The sequence below is a fragment of the Scardinius erythrophthalmus genome (assembly GCF_964197995.2).
Source record: "Scardinius erythrophthalmus genome assembly, chromosome: 5".
NCBI lineage: Eukaryota > Metazoa > Chordata > Actinopteri > Cypriniformes > Leuciscidae > Scardinius > Scardinius erythrophthalmus.
Window position 1 is genome coordinate 18,987,635 of NC_138225.1, and position 23,310 is coordinate 19,010,944.

The 23,310-nt window shown below is 40.5% G+C and overlaps 1 protein-coding gene across 1 annotated transcript in view; it reads right to left on the reverse strand.

Annotated features, from left to right (window-relative positions):
- The window catches only part of cacna1ba (calcium channel, voltage-dependent, N type, alpha 1B subunit, a), a gene marked incomplete at its 5' end in the record, with an annotated part of 113,269 nt that overhangs the window by 82,170 nt on the left and 7,789 nt on the right, over positions 1 to 23,310 (reverse strand). The window contains 3 exons of the mRNA XM_081364570.1: positions 312 to 499; positions 631 to 783; positions 973 to 1,064. Coding sequence (XP_081220696.1) covers positions 312 to 499; positions 631 to 783; positions 973 to 1,064 — 433 coding nt within the window. The remainder of the gene's footprint in view (positions 1 to 311; positions 500 to 630; positions 784 to 972; positions 1,065 to 23,310) is intronic.

Consider the following 23,310-nt stretch of genomic DNA (forward strand, 5'->3'; position numbering starts at 1 on the left):
TTTCTTAATATTTTTGTAGAAACCGTGATACATTTTTTTCTCAGGATTCTGTGATGACGTAAAATAACGTAATTATGTACAATTTAAATCTTTTGTTACATTATTAATATCTTTACTGAACGTTTTGATCAATTAGTTAAATAAAAGTATTACTTCATTTAAAAAAAAAATCTTACTGACCCCAAACTTTTGAATGATAGTGTATCCACATGATCTTAAATGATCATCCATCTCTCTCTTTCACGAGGGAAGTCAACAATTTATGTCAGTAATCACGCAAAAAGCAACAGGTACGAGAGTATTAGACTCACATTGTAAAGGATATCCACCCATCCTTCCATAGTGATGCACTGAAAGACGGTGAGCACAGCAAACAGGATGTTGTCAAAGTTTGTTATGCCAAAGTTTGGACCGGTCCAGTATTCCCTACATACAGTGCCGTTTTCACACGTCCGGGCTGGTTCTTCGAACCCACATGGAAAGTCAGCCGCCTGTTCCCCTGATTGAACAACATTACTGTCAGCAGTAAACTATCTCAGCATTCTTTACAGCAACTTAATAGTGTATGAGTGATTATAAACACAATAAACTGATACCACAAGGTCCATTAGCATGCTAAAGCTCACATACCGTTATCGACTCTGAAGCAGGTGCGGTGGAACTTGCCCATATAGAAGTCTAGACCAATGATGGCAAACATGAGAATAGCAAAGAAGAGCAGAAGGCCAATCTGAAGCAGAGGAACCATCGCTTTCATGATGGACTTCAGAACCACTTGGAGACCTTATCACACACAGAGGAAATACTGTAAGTGCTACAAGTTATATACAGCAAAATATGTCTAAAAGCAGCTAAATGCAAAGACTGGCAAGATGTGCAAGTGTATGAACAAAAATTTCTCTAAAAAAAAGAAAGAAAAAAAGAAGAGGAAATCAAAAGCTTGCGGTGCATTTTATTTTTAATATGACTTACTTGGAATTCCAGACACCAGTTTGAGGGGCCGCAAGACTCTCACTGCCCTGAGTGTTCGCAAGTCAAAGTCTGGCCCCACTATGGTCAGAATCCTGTTGAGAAAACACCAATAATACAGTTTATTGAAATATATAGCCTATGCAATGGGTTTTCAAGCATTTTAATACCATAGACCCCCAAATATAATGATCCACTCTTTACAATATATGGGCAGCAATAATTTTTCATTTTTAAAGATCTGCTTATATAATAATGTGATAATAGACAACATTTTGTTTCTAAAATGAAATATTTGGGTTTTATAATATCAATTTACTAAAGGCAGAGGAAAAAATGTATATTAGCTAGAAAATATTTATATTTATTTATTCATATTCACATATTTTGAATATTATATAATATTATGTAATATTCACAAAGTTTGTAATTAAATACAAATATTTGTAAAGTGTTTTCACTATATATTTTTTTTATATATTTTTAAATGTAATAAATACGATGTAAATAAATAAATAAATAAAGTAAATGTACATTTAACATTTACTTTATTTAAAAAAATTGTCATAATCAACAGAACCAGATAACTGAAGACCTTATCAGGCGTGCTACACAGTCCAGAGTGACCATCTTTGGAATCATGATAGATCACTGCTAAGAGTGTCCTGTACATGTATATTTTACAGAGACATTTAAAATGTATTTCCCCCATGTTGACCTGCCTTCCCTGATGGCAGCTCACAGCTGAATTGTGGGAAAAATCCTCCCCATTCTCTAGGGTACAGCCACACAATCACAGTACTCCTGTCTGATTCTCTCACACACAGCGTCTGTGACTAGTGAGAACTCTGACCATTCTCCTTTCTCAGGCTTTCACACGGTGAAAAGGAGAGGCAAAGACCATCTGCATTAATATATTAATAGTGTTCACTCTATCCTCAGTTCCCTTTCATTCTCTCATATCTTAGTGTGCTCTGCTATGAGTGTTAAGTCTAAAAACACCATACGGAAAAGCCTGACCTCACTGAGAGGGACAGCCCAACAAATTATGGCCCAAAGCACAGCTTGGATTCACAGCTGGTATGGGGACATGGTGACAGTTAACTAAATGGGTCTGGATGATGCCGAAGGCAGATGGATGTTTGCTTGAAGACAGGAAGAAAGATGGTGTGGTAACTAATACTTGCAGTCAATTTCTTCAGATATAAAGAGAGAAAACTCTGCTCATTGTATATACTGTAACCTCATTTGCACTGTTCAAGATGCACTACATTTTTATTTTATTTTTTTGTCTCCTCGGGTGAAGAAAATATGAAAAGAAAAGGCTTATTGGAATAGTTCACAAAAAAATGAAAAATCTTTCATCATCCTCACGTTGTTTTGCAAAATATGAGCAGGCTTCTCTTTTCCGTATGAAATCAAACAGTGATCAGGCGCTGTCAAGTTTCATAATGACACTATAAATCTATTCAATATGTTCTGTGAGCTACAATATAGTTAAAAAGATTGGGGTTGTTACTATTTTTGTTTTTAAGAATCTCTTATGCTTACCAAAGTGGCATTTATTTTGATCAAAAATACAGTATAAACAGTAACATCAGGAAATATTATTACAATTAAGATAACTGTTTTCTATTTTAATATATATTTTAATTTGTAATTTATTTCTGTGATAGAAAAGCTGCATTTTAAATAGCCATTACTCAAGTCTTTAGTGTCACATGATTTTTCAGTAATCTTTCTAGATGCATTTCTTATTCTCAATAATAGGAAACAGTGACATTTTTGTGGAAACAGTAAATGTTTTCAGGATTCTTTTGGTCAAAGTTTCATCAGGACAGCATTTATTGGAAATAGATTTTTTTTAACAACATAAAAGTATTTGCTGCAGTTTTGATCAATTTAATTAAAATAAAAGTATGAATTAAAAAAAAGCCTAATAATCACAAACTTTTGAAGAGTAGTGTTTTTTGATAAATTATGTGAGGAACAGATGATGAAAGTCTGTTTCTCTATATTGGAGAGTCATAATTAGTTATGAAACATGCAAAAATCAATAGCATTTGGCACTTTTACACAACGTATTTGAATGTATGTAAACATGAATGATTGAAAGAAATTTGAATGTGAATACGTATTAGTGAATAACAAAAGAGATAGTCCAACTAAAAATGAAAATTCTGTCATTATATCCTCACCCTCAATTTGTTCTTAACGTACATGAAACTCTTTCTCCTGTTCAACATAAAGTAAGATATAAAGAATGTTGGTATAAACAGTTGCTGGTCCCCATTGACTTCCATAGTACAGAAAAAAATACTATGTAAATCAGTGGGGGCCAGAAACTGTTTGGTTAACAACATTCTTCAAAATATCTTCCTTTATGTTCTTTATGTTCAACAGAAGAAAAAACTCCATGTAGGTTTAGAGCAAATTGAGTATGAGGAAATAATGTATTTTCCTTTTTGGGTGAACTATCTCATATCCCAATTTTGACTTCTAAAGATTATGAATATGCCACCAAAACGTATATGGAATACTTATATGGTGCTTTTTTGTCATTGTCAGTACTTGACAGTACTTGGTTAGTGTTCACTACATGCTTTTGTTGTATAAACAGAGCAGTTGGGAAATTGTCCAATTCATCTACTTTTGTGCTCCACCAAAGAAAGTAAGTCATATGAGAACTAGATTGGAGTACCAACTTTTGACTGTTCAACAGACTACAGTTAACTCCTACATATATATTAGATCAAACCTCAAAGCAGAAAGATGCATTTCTGCTCTCACATCTTCTTCGAGTGTCTTTTTTCTTCTTTTCAGCCAAGAAGTCTGACTCAACAGTAGTGAAAAATGCTGGCTTTTATACACAGCATAGTATCAATTCGCCTCAATGTTTTCCCTGCAATTCTGTTGATTTACAAGCTGTCTCACTGAGGCTCTGAACGAACCTGAGGATGGCTCAACCTGTATCAACACTGAGACATGAGACCGCTCTAGACATCCACCAGGGAAATCCAACACTCAGGCAAACACAATCCTTTGAAAAATAATACTCTGCGAAAGTAAAGCACTGCACGCTGCTCTTTACGAGCTCTGGGAGTGTAGAACATGCTAGAACTTGCTTAGCTGCTCGAATGAAAGACTCAGTATTTATTTAGGCTACTACCCATCATAATGAGGTCACAAGCAAACATTGTCTAATTTCAGATTGTTTCCTAGGTTTGCAATGGAATAATTTTGTATAAAATCTGAATTATAGTTATAAATCAGAATATTTAGTTATAAACGATAAATAACAGTTGAGTCTTGAGTTATTCCCCAAAATATGAGCATACAAAATGTTGACTGTATTATCTGTTCCATGTGTCTGTATTAAGACACTCTCAGAGAAGAACTGCTTACACCGTTTGTATTTGGCCTCATTTGTGTTTTAAAAAGTTTATTATTTTCTTAATTTTTCAGCTAGAAATCTCTAAGAACTAGCCGTGTCAGTCAGACCCTGTTGCTCGAATCTTGAGCAAGGTCAAATCATTATAAGAGCTGCACCCAAAACACATTAAAGATTCATACACTGCCTTTAGGGCACTGTTCAATCTTCAGAAGATCTGAGAGGCTACTGCACTAATTATAGGCCGAAGGACGTCACCCAGATGGTACTACGTACTATTTTAAAGTTATCTCCAATACTTCAGTAGTTTTTACATGGTCAGACACTCTGCCCCACATTAGGTAATGTGCTGACAGAGAACCACACAAACAGAGAAGCAGTGCAAATACAAGAGCCTGCCTGAGAATTAAACAAAGACCCTCTCAATGTACTTAAGGTAAACAACACCTACAGTATAATAAACATTTGACAAGACATACATCTGAACATTTACAGCTGTTTCTTCAACTATGGGCACCTTTGGACTGTGAGACCTCCCTAACAGACTTCCAATTGCTTCATTTGTCTAACAATCTTCAATTAGCGTAATACTAATGCAGTGTATAATTCTGCCACATTTCTGAATGTTATGAATATTTCAACCACAGCGTAATCTCCATCACATCACAAATTGTGTGGCTTATGTGAGCTTAACAGCATTCTGTGATGGAAGCGACGCTGATTCTTGCTATGGCTAATTTCTGATAGCATGTTTTGTATTCTAAGTGCACACAAATTATTTTACCTTGATTTTCTTTACATATTTTTTTTTTTAAGTTCTTTACTGATAATGTTGTCTCAAAACAACCTACTTACTAGTAAACTAACTAAAAAAAAAATATTAGGGAGAAAATTGAGAAAAATGGCAGAACAAGTGAGGTCATAATGAGTCTAAAAACTTTAAAATAAAAAAAGCGCACTTTTGGTGAAATACTGGTTTATTTTACTTTAACAGGGTTAGTGTATTTATTGTAGATTGTCATGTTTTGAAAAATTAATCTGGTACGAGGGCAAAGCAATAAAATCTATACATAAAAGGAATTTAAAAGAGTCGAAAAGCCGAAAAAATGCAAGAGCTGCATATTTTACAATTGATCTAATGCATTTGACTGCACGGTTTTAGAAAATTGGCGTGAATGCTTTATAATTCACCAGGCTTCATGAAGGAATAAATAATATCTTTGCTACTTCACCGCAATCAGCATAAACAGATGAAATCTAGGTATCTGCTATAGAGGTGAGAGATAATTGTTCAATTTTGTGACAATTTTTGAGAGCAGTACAGAACAAACACTTATATATCTGTGTTTTTCATTGAGCTGTTATACAAAGTCTGTAGCTGGGATGTATTATTGCTTTCTCACACAAATTATTAAGTCATTTGAGGGAGACGGGGCACGGAAAAACAATGCTTGTGAAGAAATTATTATAAAGATGGAAATTTACAATGATATGATAATATTAGAAAAAGAGTTTTCAATGGTTGAATGCTGATCTGAGAGGTAGTATTTGTTCATGCCACTGAATGTCTCTCTGTAATGCAATATGAAATCTCTCTAATTCTCCGTGGTCGGACAGAGATGCAAGCAGACCTCTCAGCATCACAACAATAATAAAAACATATGGCACATCTGTAAATGGATTCCATAACCCCTCGGTAATGACCCTTCAGAACCCGCTGCGCAGATGAGCTATCAATTCCCCTGCGAGGCAGATTAGATAAGGAAGAGATCACTGGAATCATTATGTACTGGTGGCTGAATCTATAGAGGAATTCAGTGGCATTCTTAAAGGGACAGTTCACCCAAAAATGAAAAATCACAAAGGTAATAATGACATATGCTGCACTTTATGCAAGAAACCCCTAAACTGTCTGACTAGAGCCAGCGGTGCGGAACACACCGGGAAAAAAAGTCGTCTGGCGCTCAAAAACTTGTTGTTGGTGTGTCCCTGGAACAGCGCTAAATGATTATTCTCAGCTCAGGCGTGTATACAGAAGTGCTAGCTGTGTATTTTTCATTTTACCAGCTAGCCAAACAGTTCATTAAACACTTTGGCTCTATTATTCTGGGCTGGCACAGGGCACTCTACTCTGTAATTGTAGAGCACGGCTCACAGCGGAGCAGATTCGAATATAGCTGCATCTTCTTGGTCCTTTTCTTTTCCTTGTCCAAATCCAGAGACATAAATGAAACATGCATGACTTATCCTGGAGCTAACATGCGCTTTCTAGACAGGAGGGAGTGACTGCATTGCATGTGTATACCAAAAGTCTGTGTGTCTTCTTTTCCTGTAATTACTACTATATCACAATGTCTAGCAGCTGTTTTAAGCCTCAGTAGAAGCCATAAGATTCATTCTTATAAAACTGGCCACTCAAGATTAAATAAGTGTTGTTTTAGAAGCTGTATTGACCTATCAGGGGAGAGAGTGTAGGGCTTTTCCAGACACTGAGCAAGAAGGAAACACTCACTGGAGACCAGTCTCATCACCATAGAGACAAAGGTCTCCACTGCTCTCATTAGAACACTATGACAGACAGAGTGATAGAAAGAAAGGAAAAAAAGAAAGAGAAACAGAGATGAGCTGTGGAGCTGGGGACACGCAAGCTCAACAGAGCAACCAGTCTCATTTAACACATCACTATATGAAGACACCACTGACAGACTTACAAATCATATAAAGCAGAAGGACTTAAAAGAAATTCATCTGACAATACATGGATATAACTGTACTCCTGGACACTAAATTACAGCATGCAACTGCAACAGTTATTTTCAGTCATCTAATATGACTGGCTGAGCTGCATGCCAAAAATGCACATATTTAGTACTTGCATTTGTTCATTTGGTAAATGCTTTTTCAAAACAACTTGCAATGTGTTCAATAGAAACCTATAAGGCTTTTTCAGGGAATCAAAACATGAACACGGCATTGCCAGCACTAGGCTGTACAAGACTGTGCGCCATTCAGAATTACATTCTAATTCAATTCCAGAATTTGAAGTGAGGGAATGAACAGGAAGCAAAATTGACATTTGAATTGGATGGATGGATGGATGGATGGATGGATGGATGGATGGATGGATGGATGGATGGATGGATGGATGGATGGATGGATGGATGGATGGATGGATGGATGGATGGATGGATGGATGGATGGATGGATGGATGGATGGATGGATGGATGGATGGATGGATGGATGGATGGATGGAACGATAGATAGATAGATAGATAGATAGATAGATAGATAGATAGATAGATAGATAGATAGATAGATAGATAGATAGATAGATAGATAGATAGATACACAGGACCCCAGTTGCCATATCAAAAAGATGAATCAATCAAAGATCTCAGTGCTCTTGTAGCTTAGTAGGCCATATAAATATTAGATATGGTGACTGCAAAACTGAACAGTGTCAATGAAGGCTTCCTTATCTTCACGAACAAATTAAAACATGGAGGGAAAACTCATTTAACCAAGACGCCACGGTTAGATTTAAAAAAAAAAAAAGTACAAAATGGAAGCCCTTAAAATAAAAAACACTGAAATCTAACAAGCGACTAAAAGGCTAATCATTTGTGAGCTTTGCGTAATGTGAGTGCATACAAGCTCTTTAGACAATAACCACAGATCAATGCTTCATGTGGAGATAATGCGAGGAGTGCCAGACACAATGCATCATGTGTCTCTTGTTACAGATAACAGCTTTTCTGTGTAAGCACCACTCAGCTCAACACATCTCTAATCATGACTTCAGGTCATCTTATCATTAAGGAGTGATTGAGCATTTAACACTTTTCACTGGATGATCTATCGAGAAGCCACATAATTTGTCCCCTTTGGAGGTCTTTGATCAGTCATTTTAAAATGCAGATCCCTTCAGCAGTGTACCAAAGCTTACAAGATTATTCTGTGGTGATAACAATCGAAAAAAAGACTTTAAGCATCAGAATAAAACAAGAAAATAAAAAATACAGTATTCACACAGTAAAATAAAAATTCAGACCAAAATGGATAGAAAGATGCAGCGACCCCATTTTCTTTGATATACCAATTCTATATTATGCATATTAAAAAATAAATATTAATTAGTAATAATTAAATGAAAGAATTATACTAATATTTTATTTATATAAAGCAAAGGATTATAATAAATATACTAAGTATATGATAATATAAATTATATAAAAAATGATATTATAAAAATACATTTCAGTTTGAAAACCCAATTAAATATTTAGCTGAACTTTAGCTTTGACCCAACGCTGAATATGTGCAATTGACAGACACGTATTACACAAAGCACCGAAATCTCCCAACTCTTTCTGTCAGCGAGAGAAATGGATGCCCATGGAAAGCATGCTAGTAACAAAATAAGGTAATCGATGCTGACTGCACTCGCTGTCAGTTCTTATATTCAGTGACTAATGAGTGTCTCTCTCTCAACACGGCCAGCTAATAGCATTAAAACATCAACGCTTCCTCTCGTCAACTCGACTTCCTGCTAACTGTCTGAGCATGGGAACGTGTGGAGTGAGACATGCGAAAGAAACAGACACTTTTGCGAAATGGATGATAAGAGGGAAAGTAAATGAATCGGGGAAGATGAAAGAAAGAAGGGACTGTGGGGAAAAGGAGAAGTATTCCAGGAGGTAAAAGAGAGGAGAGTGATGTAAGATTGGGAGAGAAGTAAGCAAGAGGACCCCAGAGGAAAGGAGAGATTATGGGACGCTATCAGGGGACAAACATCAGCCCTTGTCACCCACCCAATTAAGTACTATAGGATTCACACTTAAAGCTATTTTTATTTGTTTGTTTGCTTGGCGATCTGCTTAAAATACCCACTGCAATAACACTGACATCTGGCTACTGGACGTGCACGGCATGCTGAATAATGCATCCGCAGGGACCACGTCATCAGCGGCCACCGTCTTCAACATTTACACAGCTTGATGTGTGTATAGATGTGTTTAGCGAACAGAGGCGCTGTGGTTTGTGATGAAAGGTGACACGCTGTCGCTGCAGAGGTACTCCACCCAGCAGGGTTTCCTCACACACCTGTCCGAATGTCACAGCATTTCATAACAAAACTCTGCCTGACCCCAGTAGCTGTCGCATCATCCCCACGGGTCTCCAGGGAAGAGCGAATAAGCCTCATCTATAGTTCATGATGTGTACAGGAAGTGTACAGTGACTTTCATACACATTTGAGGTTATCTGATAACCATCCACATACACTACTGTTCAAAAGTAAGTGCTTTTATTCAGCAAGGACGCATTCAATTGATCGAACGTAACAATAAATACATTTATAATGTTACAAAAGTTTTCTATTTCACATGAATGCTGTTCTTTTGAACTTTCTATTCATGAATACTGAAAAAAGGTATCATGGTTTTCATGCAAAAATATTAAGCAGCACAAATGTTTTTTTAACATTGATAATAATAAGAAATGTTTCTTGAGAAGAACATATTAAAATTATTTCTGAACGATCATATGACACTGAAGACTGGAGTAGAGTGATGAAATTCAGCTTTGCTGTCACAGGAATAAATTACATTTTAAAATACATTGATATAGAAAACATTTAATTTAAACTGTAATAATATTACTGTTTTTAACTGTATTTTAGATCAAATAAATGCAGTCTTGGTTAGAATAAGACACTTTTGAATTGTAATTTATTAATATATACATTTTGCATGAAAAATGCAAAAGATACATAATCTCATGGAAAATAACATGGGGGGATTAAATAGAACATACATACCCTAAATTGTTTATTCAAGAGAAGATGTACATAAACTACAATGGAAACACATTTCCTGAATAAATTCCTAGATGTGCATCCAAAAATAGTCAAGTGACTGAATAATTTGATGTCAGACAAGAAACCATGAGACTTCTGTCTCACTATTTTGCACCAATTTCCCCAGATTTGTCCCCAGATTTTGTTCTCCTGAACACATGGGGGGAATCGCAGATTTATTATGAATACATTTAGCCAAATATTCAGATTTTCCACTTAAATTAAATATGCAGCTCAGAACAGAAACAATTTCAGCTCTAACTTAAATCACTTGGTGCTGGAAACTTGTCACAATGTGTCTGGTTAGGACATGGTGTTACGCTGAAATATGATGCCCTGCGTCTCATTTCAGGGAAAAAAAATTATTGGATACTGAGCAGGTAATAAATCGTAACTTCTAATAAAAGCCATTTTCATGATGGCTATCTGTGCTCGTAGGAGGGATTCTAATGACCAATAAAAAAGGAAAAATGCAGTCAATTGCTGATCCTGCTTTCTCTAAAACGACGTTTTCACAGCCAGGCCATCCAACCTAAAGCTAAAGAGAATATGATTCATGTCTCTTTACTGATTTTTATATCAGTGTATTTGTTTGTTTCACTATAAGGAAGAGCTGAGTCACAAAGGTCATACAATGGCTCTATCTAAAGCAAACAGCAGTCCTGTTACTACAGTACATCCGTGTGTGTAAACAGACAATGCCTCTATTAGAGACCCATGTGACTCGGGAGAGAATGTGATGAAATAGACCTCATGAAATAGACAAATTATAGCCTGTTCAAAGAGACTGACAGGCTCTGAAATATTGTTTGCGTTTCTTTATGAGACAGAGCCGCTTTTAAATATTTGACTGGGTCATTCGCTGCTCACTGTTTAGAATTAAATGACAGCTGATATCTCCAACTGCTCCCCCAAATCAACAGATTTCACAGCGATATCAGAATAAATGCAGGAGAAGAATAGAGTCTGGAAGTTCATTTTACATGCACACACACATACTGTTACACAAGAGCAAACAGACACGGTGAGGTGAGCCGAGGACAACTGAAAACAGAAGAGACTACAGAATTAATTCTTCCCTGGCTTTATGTCTCAGGTCACAGAGTTATGTAAAGAGGTCGGCCTACCCTGATAAAACATCACTGCTGAAGTATTGCTAAAAGTCTTATCATAGCTGTCTGTGTGATCTTACAGGCCAAGGACTTGCCTCAAAGAATGAGTAATGAGTCTTCATCATTAACAATAAATATTCCCCACCTGCAACAACAGCTCAAAAGTTCAGCACAATAACAATCTTAAAGATCCATGAAATAACTTATTTCCTGGGTTAATGCATTTCCTTTTATAAAAGGGAAGTTATATCTGCTAAAAGTCAATTTTGTCAACTTTTAGAAGGATGCAGACTTATGTCTTCAAAGCTAATAGATAAGGAGGCATGAAACCCCAATTTTGATTTCATGGTGTCTTATTGAAATAATTAAAATAATAAATAAAAATCAGATCTGCATGAAAAATCTGTAGAAATATGAGGTGGTCAGAGTTGTTAATGCATGTGCTTCAGACACATTGAGCCTTGTATCCCAAATCAATTCCATGTCTCTCAACCTATAATTTCCTGTCGCTTTTCACTGTTCGTCAATAAAAATAGGCAACAGCTCCAAAAAATAAATATGAGACTGAACTTACAATAAAAAAATAAACATGAGCCCTCTAAACCAACATACATCTTAACAAACGCAAATTCCAGATACAATAGCCCTTATTTACAGGAGACTTTCCTAAATCTTACGGGTTCAATCTTTACATTAATAGGAGCATTTATAGGCTTAACTAATTATCTTAAACAGCGTGATATTTTCAGTGCAAACTCCACCCCGCAGCCAATTCTAAAGATTTTATTGGTCATGTCAATCACAGTGCTGATTGCCTACACAATGCTACAGCAAACACTAACCCCTAACCCTACACCCTAACCTTAAACAATGAAATTAGCTGCAGGGTGGAATTTGCGCTGAACTGGTTTGGGACATGATATATTTGTCATTATTGACTTTCAAAAAGCCAAAACAGGCTAAAAGTGATTTATACTTGTTCAGATGTTCTGAAATACCCTACAGACCAGCAAAAATCTTGATAAACAGAAAAACAATCATTTCTTTATGGAAAGTGCCTTAGTGGCAGGTTTTGTTAAAGTAAACCAAAACCCATGCTTGGCGATTCCTTCAAGAGAAAAAACTGCATGTGCTCCTGCGAATGAGGAGTTAGCTGTGAAAATAAAAAAGGGAAACCTGCCTGAGATGCTAGTAGCAGTGCAGGTGCTATGGAGAGAGTGAGAGAGAAAGAGCTCTGCTAATTGGTAGATATTTAATCTAAACCCCTCCCTGCAAACCTAAAGCCCTGCTCTCACTCAAAACACACCGACACTTGTCAGACTGAAACCCCCCACAGCGTCTCAGTGATGTGCCTCAACACCTCAACAGGAGGCAGCGATAGAACGTCTATGAGCCTCTTCAACTGCTCTCAGCTTAAACCTCAAAGGTTTTTCACAGGCAAACCCCTCCGAACAAAACATTGTGTTGTGCACGGCTGCTGAATCACACCGGTAAAGATGCATTTATTGATATCTTTTTTCACAAAGGACTGAATGCACATAAACTGAAGCTGCCGTATCTACTGCGGATATTTGATATTTAAAAATATTAAAATTCTGTCATCATTTATTCACCCTTCTGCAGAGAATTCAAGATGTTTTGTAATTTCTTGTATTGACTATATGCAAGTCAATGGGCTCCAATGATGTGTTTATGTTCCTTAGAAGAAAGTCATATTTGATATTGAATATTTATTATGACCGCCGCTAGCGTAGCCAAAGTTTTTTTTTTTTTTTTTTGTCACCTTACTGAATTTTTCGTCAACGATACCAGGGACACCGAAGCACCGGGGAACATGAAATTTGGTGGGCATGTAGCCCCACTAGACTTCTAAGGAAAAATTTCGTTTGGTCCCCGGGGGCCACTCCCCCCCCGCGCTGGGCCCCCCAAACCCAAAAAAATGCAGTTTTTCCTAAATAACTACCTGAACCGTGGCACCGAGGATGAAGAAATTTTTATGGTATGTTGGTCTACTAGACTTTTACGGAAAAATTTCGTTTGGTCCCCGGGGGCCACTTCCCCCCCCCCCCGCGCTGGGGCCCCCGTAAATTTTTCGTCAACGATACCAGGGACACCGAAGCACCGGGGAACATGAAATTTGGTGGGCATGTAGCCCCACTAGACTTCTAAGGAAAAATTTCGTTTGGTCCCCGGGGGCCACTCCACCCCCCCGCGCTGGGCCCCCCCAAACCCAAAAAAATTCAGTTTTTCCTAAATAACTACCTGAACCGTGGCACCGAGGATGAAGAAATTTTTATAGTATGTTGGTCTACTAGACTTTTACGGAAAAATTTCGTTTGGTCCCCGGGGACCACTTCCCCCCCCGCGCTGGGGCCCCCGTAAATTTTTCGTCAACGATACCAGGGACACCGAAGCACCGGGGAACATGAAATTTGGTGGGCATGTAGCCCCACTAGACTTCTAAGGAAAAATTTCGTTTGGTCCCCGGGGGCCACTCCCCCCCCCGCGCTGGGCCCCCCCAAACCCAAAAAAATGCAGTTTTTCCTAAATAACTACCTGAACCGTGGCACCGAGGATGAAGAAATTTTTATGGTATGTTGGTCTACTAGACTTTTACGGAAAAATTTCGTTTGGTCCCCGGGGGCCACTTCCCCCCCCCCCCCCCGCGCTGGGGCCCCCGTAAATTTTTCGTCAACGATACCAGGGACACCGAAGCACCGGGGAACATGAAATTTGGTGGGCATGTAGCCCCACTAGACTTCTAAGGAAAAATTTCGTTTGGTCCCCGGGGGCCACTCCCCCCCCCCCGCGCTGGGCCCCCCCAAACCCAAAAAAATGCAGTTTTTCCTAAATAACTACCTGAACCGTGGCACCGAGGATGAAGAAATTTTTATGGTATGTTGGTCTACTAGACTTTTACGGAAAAATTTCGTTTGGTCCCCGGGGACCACTTCCCCCCCCGCGCTGGGGCCCCCGTAAATTTTTCGTCAACGATACCAGAGACACCGAAGCACCGGGGAACATGAAATTTGGTGGGCATGTAGCCCCACTAGACTTCTAAGGAAAAATTTCGTTTGGTCCCCGGGGGCCACTCCCCCCCCGCGCTGGGCCCCCCCAAACCCAAAAAAAATTCAGTTTTTCCTAAATAACTACCTGAACCGTGGCACCGAGGATGAAGAAATTTTTATGGTATGTTGGTCTACTAGACTTTTACGGAAAAATTTCGTTTGGTCCCCGGGGGCCACTTCCCCCCCCCCCCGCGCTGGGGCCCCCGTAAATTTTTCGTCAACGATACCAGGGACACCGAAGCACCGGGGAACATGAAATTTGGTGGGCATGTAGCCCCACTAGACTTCTAAGGAAAAATTTCGTTTGGTCCCCGGGGGCCACTCCACCCCCCCGCGCTGGGCCCCCCCAAACCCAAAAAAATGCAGTTTTTCCTAAATAACTACCTGAACCGTGGCACCGAGGATGAAGAAATTTTTATAGTATGTTGGTCTACTAGACTTTTACGGAAAAATTTCGTTTGGTCCCCGGGGACCACTTCCCCCCCCGCGCTGGGGCCCCCGTAAATTTTTCGTCAACGATACCAGGGACACCGAAGCACCGGGGAACATGAAATTTGGTGGGCATGTAGCCCCACTAGACTTCTAAGGAAAAATTTCGTTTGGTCCCCGGGGGCCACTCCCCCCCCCGCGCTGGGCCCCCCCAAACCCAAAAAAATGCAGTTTTTCCTAAATAACTACCTGAACCGTGGCACCGAGGATGAAGAAATTTTTATGGTATGTTGGTCTACTAGACTTTTACGGAAAAATTTCGTTTGGTCCCCGGGGGCCACTTCCCCCCCCCCCCCGCGCTGGGGCCCCCGTAAATTTTTCGTCAACGATACCAGGGACACCGAAGCACCGGGGAACATGAAATTTGGTGGGCATGTAGCCCCACTAGACTTCTAAGGAAAAATTTCGTTTGGTCCCCGGGGGCCACTCCCCCCCCCCGCGCTGGGCCCCCCCAAACCCAAAAAAATGCAGTTTTTCCTAAATAACTACCTGAACCGTGGCACCGAGGATGAAGAAATTTTTATGGTATGTTGGTCTACTAGACTTTTACGGAAAAATTTCGTTTGGTCCCCGGGGACCACTTCCCCCCCCGCGCTGGGGCCCCCGTAAATTTTTCGTCAACGATACCAGAGACACCGAAGCACCGGGGAACATGAAATTTGGTGGGCATGTAGCCCCACTAGACTTCTAAGGAAAAATTTCGTTTGGTCCCCGGGGGCCACTCCCCCCCCGCGCTGGGCCCCCCCAAACCCAAAAAAAATTCAGTTTTTCCTAAATAACTACCTGAACCGTGGCACCGAGGATGAAGAAATTTTTATGGTATGTTGGTCTACTAGACTTTTACGGAAAAATTTCGTTTGGTCCCCGGGGGCCACTTCCCCCCCCGCGCTGGGGCCCCCGTAAATTTTTCGTCAACGATACCAGGGACACCGAAGCACCGGGGAACATGAAATTTGGTGGGCATGTAGCCCCACTAGACTTCTACGGAAAAATTTCGTTTGGTCCCCGGGGGCCACTCCCCCCCCGCGCTGGGCCCCCCCAAACCCAAAAAAAATTCAGTTTTTCCTAAATAACTACCTGAACCGTGGCACCGAGGATGAAGAAATTTTTATGGTATGTTGGTCTACTAGACTTTTACGGAAAAATTTCGTTTGGTCCCCGGAGGCCACTTCCCCCCCCGCGCTGGGGCCCCCGTAAATTTTTCGTCAACGATACCAGGGACACCGAAGCACCGGGGAACATGAAATTTGGTGGGCATGTAGCCCCACTAGACTTCTAAGGAAAAATTTCGTTTGGTCCCCGGGGGCCACTCCCCCCCCGCGCTGGGCCCCCCCAAACCCAAAAAAATGCAGTTTTTCCTAAATAACTACCTGAACCGTGGCACAGAGGATGAAGACATTTTTATGGTATGTTGGTCTACTAGACTTTTACGGAAAAATTTTGTTTGGCCCCCGGGGGCCACTTTCCCCCCCGCGCTGGGGCCCCCGTAAATTTTTCGTCAACGATACCAGGGACACCGAAGCACCGGGGAACATGAAATTTGGTGGGCCATGTAGCCCCACTAGACTTCTACGGAAAAATTTCGTTTGGTCCCCGGGGGCCACTCCCCCCCCCGCGCTGGGCCCCCCCAAAACCAAAAAAATGCAGTTTTTCCTAAATAACTACCTGAACCGTGGCACCGAGGATGAAGAAATTTTTATGGTATGTTGGTCTACTAGACTTTTACGGAAAAATTTCGTTTGGTCCCCGGGGGCCACTCCCCCCCCCCCGCGCTGGGGCCCCCGTAAATTTTTCGTCAACGATACCAGGGACACCGAAGCACCGGGGAACATGAAATTTGGTGGGCATGTAGCCCCACTACACTTCTACGGAAAAATTTCGTTTGGTCCCCGGGGGCCACTCCTCCCCCGCGCTGGGCCCCCCCAAACCCAAAAAAATGCAGTTTTTCCTAAATAACTACCTGAACCGTGGCACCGAGGATGAAGAAATTTTTATGGTATGTTGGTCTACTAGACTTTTACGGAAAAATTTCGTTTGGTCCCCGGGGGCCACTTCCCCCCCCTGCGCTGGGGCCCCCGTAAATTTTTCGTCAACGATACCAGGGACACCGAAACACCGGGGAACATGAAATTTGGTGGGCATGTAGCCCCACTAGACTTCTACGGAAAAAAATCGTTTGGTCCCCGGGGGCCACCCCCCCCCCCCGGCGCTGGGCCCCCCCAAACCCAAAAAAATGCAGTTTTCCTAAATAACTACCTGAACCGTGGCACCGAGGGTGAAGAAATTTTTATGGTATGTTGCTCTTAAGGGCCCACATCAACCTAGCCCATAATCACTCATTTGTGATTTGCGCCCCTCCCATAAAAAATGAAAATGCAATATTATTCTGCTTTAATCGCCCCTATCTTCAGTGGAGATGTTCAGAACTGCACCATATTTCATGTGTATGATTAACTTGACATCCTCTGGGGGTATCCTCTGCTAAGTTTTGTAGAATTTCATCCATGGGGGGGTATAAAATAAATTCATTTATGTGCACATTTAGTGACTGTACACTCATCGGCCTGTAGATGGTGCTGTTGAGCGAAGGGTTGCTGGTTTAGGATGATACTGTCACACACACACATGCAGGAATACAAACAAACGCAAGCATGCACACATACTGACATCCACACGCACAGACACACACACATACAAATCCACATGCACAGACACACACACACAAACACACACACGCACACATGTACGCACACATACATACACGCACAGACACACACACACACACACACACAGACAGACAGACACACACATACACAAACACACACACATACACACACACACACACAGACAGACATGCACATACTATTACTTTATTTAGGTATATACATAAACACGCAATACAGCCAAATTACTCCACGTCATTTATTTTTGTGGAAAGCCAGTGCAGGCCTGAGCGGCGGTCATATTTTGTACCGCGATGCGGTACATCTAGTTATATCAAATATTTAATAATATAATTAATTGTAACTATTTAAATAAGAACATGTTTCTTAGCATAATAGTATGCTGAGGTATCAAAAATTATGGAGCCCCACACATGACACGCAGGAAAAAATAATGTATATCATGGCCACAAATTAACAATTCATTTCCATGACTTCCTAATATGTCAGCACGTTTTACTAACGTATGCTCTGTTATTTTCTGTTTTGGTTTCGTTTCTATGTGTTCTGTTCCTGTTTTGCCTGTGTTCCCTTTGCTAGTTTGTCCCCTTGGTTTTTGATTGCGTTCTCACGTGTTCCTTACATTACATTAAGTTATGTTAATAACTTAGGCCTGAGTTTCCTTCATTCTAATGTCCGGTATCGTCAGTATTAACTATTCTGATATCATCGATATTAACAATCTCCTATGTTTTTCAGTTGTGGATTTAAAAAAGACTGTTTCCTTACTCCTTTGTCGTACACTTCCCTACAACCCACCGTGACAGAATACCGGACCGAGAATAGATTGTTTTAGCTGCGTTTTTTTCTTTTCCCCCTTACAATGGATTTACCTGTGGTTCAGTTGTTCTGCCTCAAGCAGAAGAACCATTCACTGGAGGACCACACAAGGGACTTTTTAGATACGGTGTGCCTAACCCACCACTTGGTCCAGGGCACGCCTCCAAGTGAACGGTCCTTGGGGGAATTTCGCCGCACATGTGGAGTGGGTGCAGGTGAATAAGGGATCGGCTTTCACCATCTGCTCCGCTGAGGATGACATCACCAGCCCCAGAGGCCATCCAGCCACCGCCCACACACTGCACGGACATGATGCCAGAGCCCACCGTAGACGGAAAGCCTGAGTCAGCCATGATGCACGAGTCAGCGCCAGAGAAGAGGACTGAGCCAACCATCGCCCAGGAGCCCGAGCCCCACAGAGAGTCTGGCAAGGTGCGCGAGCCGGCAACACTGTGCGTCGTCGTGGGACAGCTCGTGGAGTACGAGGGCATGGAAGGAACTCTTTGCTAAGGGTGAGCTGCAGCTGGTCTCTACTAATTTTTGTTATGATTTGGAAGAGGATGTTTCCCTGATTATCCCATTCCCGCTGGTCCTGCCCAGCTCCAAGTATCCTGTGTCTCTGCTGGTTCCACCCAGCTTCAAGTCTTCTGGGTCTTCACAGTTTCTTGCCCATCTCAAAGTCTCCTGTTTCTCCAGAGATCCCTCCCTCTCCCGCCTCCTCTTCCAAAGCCAGCCAGCCCGTCGGCCCCGCCTCCGCTGGTTCACGTCAGCTCCTCCCTGGTATAATACGTCTGGCTCCGCCTTACCTCCGGCTCCACCTGGGTCCTCAGTCACACCAGCTCCACTGCAGTCCTCTGGCACCCTAGCTCCACCTCGGACGCTCATCACTGCGGCTCAGCCTCCAGGACCATCGATGTTGCCCAGCCTCATCAGCTCTCCATCTGCACCCTGGTCTCCTCTTCCATCGGCTCCATCGTCCATCGTTCCATTGTCAGCCAAGTCTCCACAATGGCTCCTCCCTCCCTCAACTCTACCGTGGGCCATTATCCCGGCTGCTCTCTGGGTCCCTGCCAGGCTACTCCTGCTCATGGATCATCCCACCATCATCACCCTGGTCTCTCCATCTGTGTTCCCTTTGCTAGTTTCTCTCCTTGTTTTTCGATGAGTTCTCACAAGCTCCTAGTTATGTTAATTACGCCTGTATGTATGTAAGCCCTGAGTTTCCTTCGTTCTCATGTCTGTTATTATGGTCAGTATTAACGTCAGTGCTTATGTGGTTGCGTTTATATTACTCCTATGATCTCCTGCGTATTTACGTTGTGGATTTAATAGAGACTGTTTTGTCCTTACTCCTTTGTTGTGCGCTTCATTACAACCAGACTGTGACAGCTAATTTGTTCTATCGTTTTAGTAAAATCAATGTGGCCACGATTTAATAAAACAAGGGAATAAATTAAGTTGTGTGAACAAATTCTTAATTCGTGGCCACGATATAAAAAACAAATGAATGAATTAGTAAATAGTGGTCACAATTTACTAAAAGGAGAGAACCAATTCTTAATGCATGACCACAATATACATATTGTTGTCTGCATGTCATGATGTGCAGGGCCCCGTAAAAAAAAAAATCAACATTCTTATTGAGGATAAAGGAATTTCACTGGCATTGACATCAGAAAAATGGTATCATGACAACCCTAATCTCTTGTTTAAACATTGCCAGAGATGAAGGAAATGTATCAACATTGGGAGACTTGATTCAATATGCTCAGCTTCAATGAAAAGTTCCGAATCGTTTGATCCCACACCTCTTGACCTGGTCGATGTGCTAAAATATGCACAGAACTCACTTTCCTCTATGCCATCAAATAGATCACAACATGATACATACGTAGAGCAGAGAGAATCCACACAGAGATCACTCACAAATGAGCTCATCACCTTGTTTTAGACACTGACAAACTCAAAGCATTTGACACTGTCCTCATCAATTAATGATATCCGCGTGTATAGGCCAACATCAAGGGAGGATTGCAACACCCAGAATGTCTAAAATACTGCATCTACCTCCAAGCAAATTGCTTCAGTCACTCACAGGAACACACCAATATTGACAGGTAAAGGTCCTCTGTGGCAACCACAGACACCCAATCTACTCTCGGAGAATCAAGAGAGAGCGAATCAGGATATTGCTTTAAGAGGTGCAACTACTGCAAAATCTAAATTTCTTTAACAGGAAGGTGGAATAGACACAGTGAAGACTCAATGCAGTAAAAGGGATCAATACATATACAACATCTTTACAACATACAGTTGGGTACACATAGGGAGTTAGAACTAGATTATAGAACGAAAAAAGAAGACAGAGCTCCAGTAATAGGAATATTAACATTTTTCGAGGGAACATGACTCAATTACTCCCCAGACTGCAGTGATCAAATAGGACGAAGCAAAAGCAAAAGCTCTGGAAAGATGGTGTTTAAAACTTCAGCTTGTTTCCTGACGTTGTGTTAGAAGCAGCAGAATATTCCATACCACCTACACAACCCTTAACAGATGGAGGAGTCAAATATAAAGTAAGCACATATATTTCATGAAAAAAAGGCATTAAACTACCAGCTAGTTTCGGACTCTCAAGCATTCATAGTCCATCCTTAAATGCAGCGTTTTCATTTTGTGCATTTCGGTTTGACCTTTAATGTTATCTTATACTGTTCTTACATTTTTCTTAAACGGCAGCTCATTATATTAATATAATATAAATTGTTCAATATGGCTTATTAAAGGCCTAGTTGACAACAACAAACTGTGCTCACATTGTTCCAAATAAATTTGGGTAACCGTGTAGCAATTGTATAACCAAGCCAGTAACAGCATAATGAAAAAATTAATGTTGTGTAAACATTTGCATTTGTCACTAATGTTCATCTGGCGACTCAAATTTGAGTTTGAGCAACAAATTTATCCAAATGCAATACATTTCCTCTACATAATATTCAAAGCCCTCCTCAGGATCCTTTTCTACGGGAGCCCAGAGAAACACAAGGCTGCGAACATAATGGTCCTCCAGGGAACCCAAGCAGCTCATTAAGAGCGACTGATCTGAGCAGGGAACCCCAGCGGCCATTCGGTTCATCGCAGCATCAACAGCAGCATGATCCCTGGCCATCACCACACCCCTCACCCACTAAAGCTGGTTGGAACGAGGAGAGAGGGAGAGAAGGAGTGCGCCGCTCGAACACACAGCCATAAAGAAGAGTGGTGTAGCAAAGCCATTCCCTAACTGTTCGGTTCAATACAGTATTGATCGAGATGTGAACCCAGAGAGTCAGATATATTCTCTTATTAGCAAGTCCAAAGATCTTACTGGAGGAACATTAGAGCTGTGAGACTGGATAAAGGAGGGAAATACTACTCATTTTATTATCATTATTATTAAAAGAAATTTATTACATAATTTTTATTTTTATATTATAAACCGTACTGATAGGACCCTATTATTTCCTGTGAAACAATCCTGAGTGTAATAAAACAAAAATGATGTAAGAATAACCTATGAAATTACAATGACTAATTTGCAGTTAACATTAAACTGACACCAAGTCCTATCCAGAAGATATATGCTCCATGATAATGTGCAATATCTTTACATGAAACTGTCAAGTTTCTGTATTGTAGTGTGTTACATTTATGGTGTCTTCATTATTGTTGTTGTGTTGTTATGTGTGGATGCACCGTAAGGTCTGCTAATTAATTTCATTGTATAATATATGCAATGACAATAAAAGGAATTGAATTGAATTAAATCCACAACAAACGCAACATTTTGTCAGTCGTTTCTATTTCTCTAGTGTCGCACAAGACAGCCCCGCCCACACAAGCTCATTGAGCCTAAAAAGCAAAAATTGACAAAGGGTGCTCGATTGTGGAGGCTAAAAAACATTGAATACTATACGACAAATCCCTGAAGTTCAATCAGGAAAACCATACAAAGGATGCCATCTGAAGAAGCATCTCATAATATACATATACAATCTCATACATACGTGATTTATAGCATACACTGATAATCGAACAGCAGTCTGGGATTGAAACATGGATCAATAAGTCTTGACTGAGACTGATCATACTCCTGAACCGCTAAACTGCAGACCATTTCAGGGTATGCTCTGATTGTGATTATTACCATTATACCATCTTGCCCCAGTTTAATGAAGCAAATCCATTTCTTGCCAGACATATTATGATCTGGTGATGGACCCTCCTGTACTAAAGGTGACAGAGACTGCTTAATCAATTGACTTCCACCAATAAAATACTAAGGAAATAGGTTAACAGAGTGAATATTATATATATAATTTTTATTTATTAGTAAAAACAACAATAAGTATATTATAAATATATATTTGTGGATACTAGTATAAGTTTTAGATGTATAATAAATGTATAGATGTATATAAAATAAAGCCACCATATTATATACATGGTTTTATTCGATGATATATATAAAGCAAGTTATTTATTTATATATATATTTTATACACATATAAATATATATTCACCTTTTGCAAATATCAAATTCACACATATACTGTAAATATTAAGTGATATTAATGTCTAGTTTAAGAGACACGCTGTTATAATGTGACTTCTTTATGTCTGTTATAAATAAACTCCACTGGCTGCCTCAGATGTCCAGAGGCAAATAGACAGCTCTATATCCCGGGGCTTTCTGCACAGCCTCTTCCGCTGCAGGAACAGAACTGCTTCCACTAAATCTGTTTATTGCAGAGAGGTGATGGGCTGACGTAAGCCTCTGTGGATGGACAAAACAAATCTCCCTGCCATTAGGCAGAGAAAGGCAGGACACTCCCTAGTGGTGCCAGTAACTATACAGGGACCAGCATCAGTGTAACACCA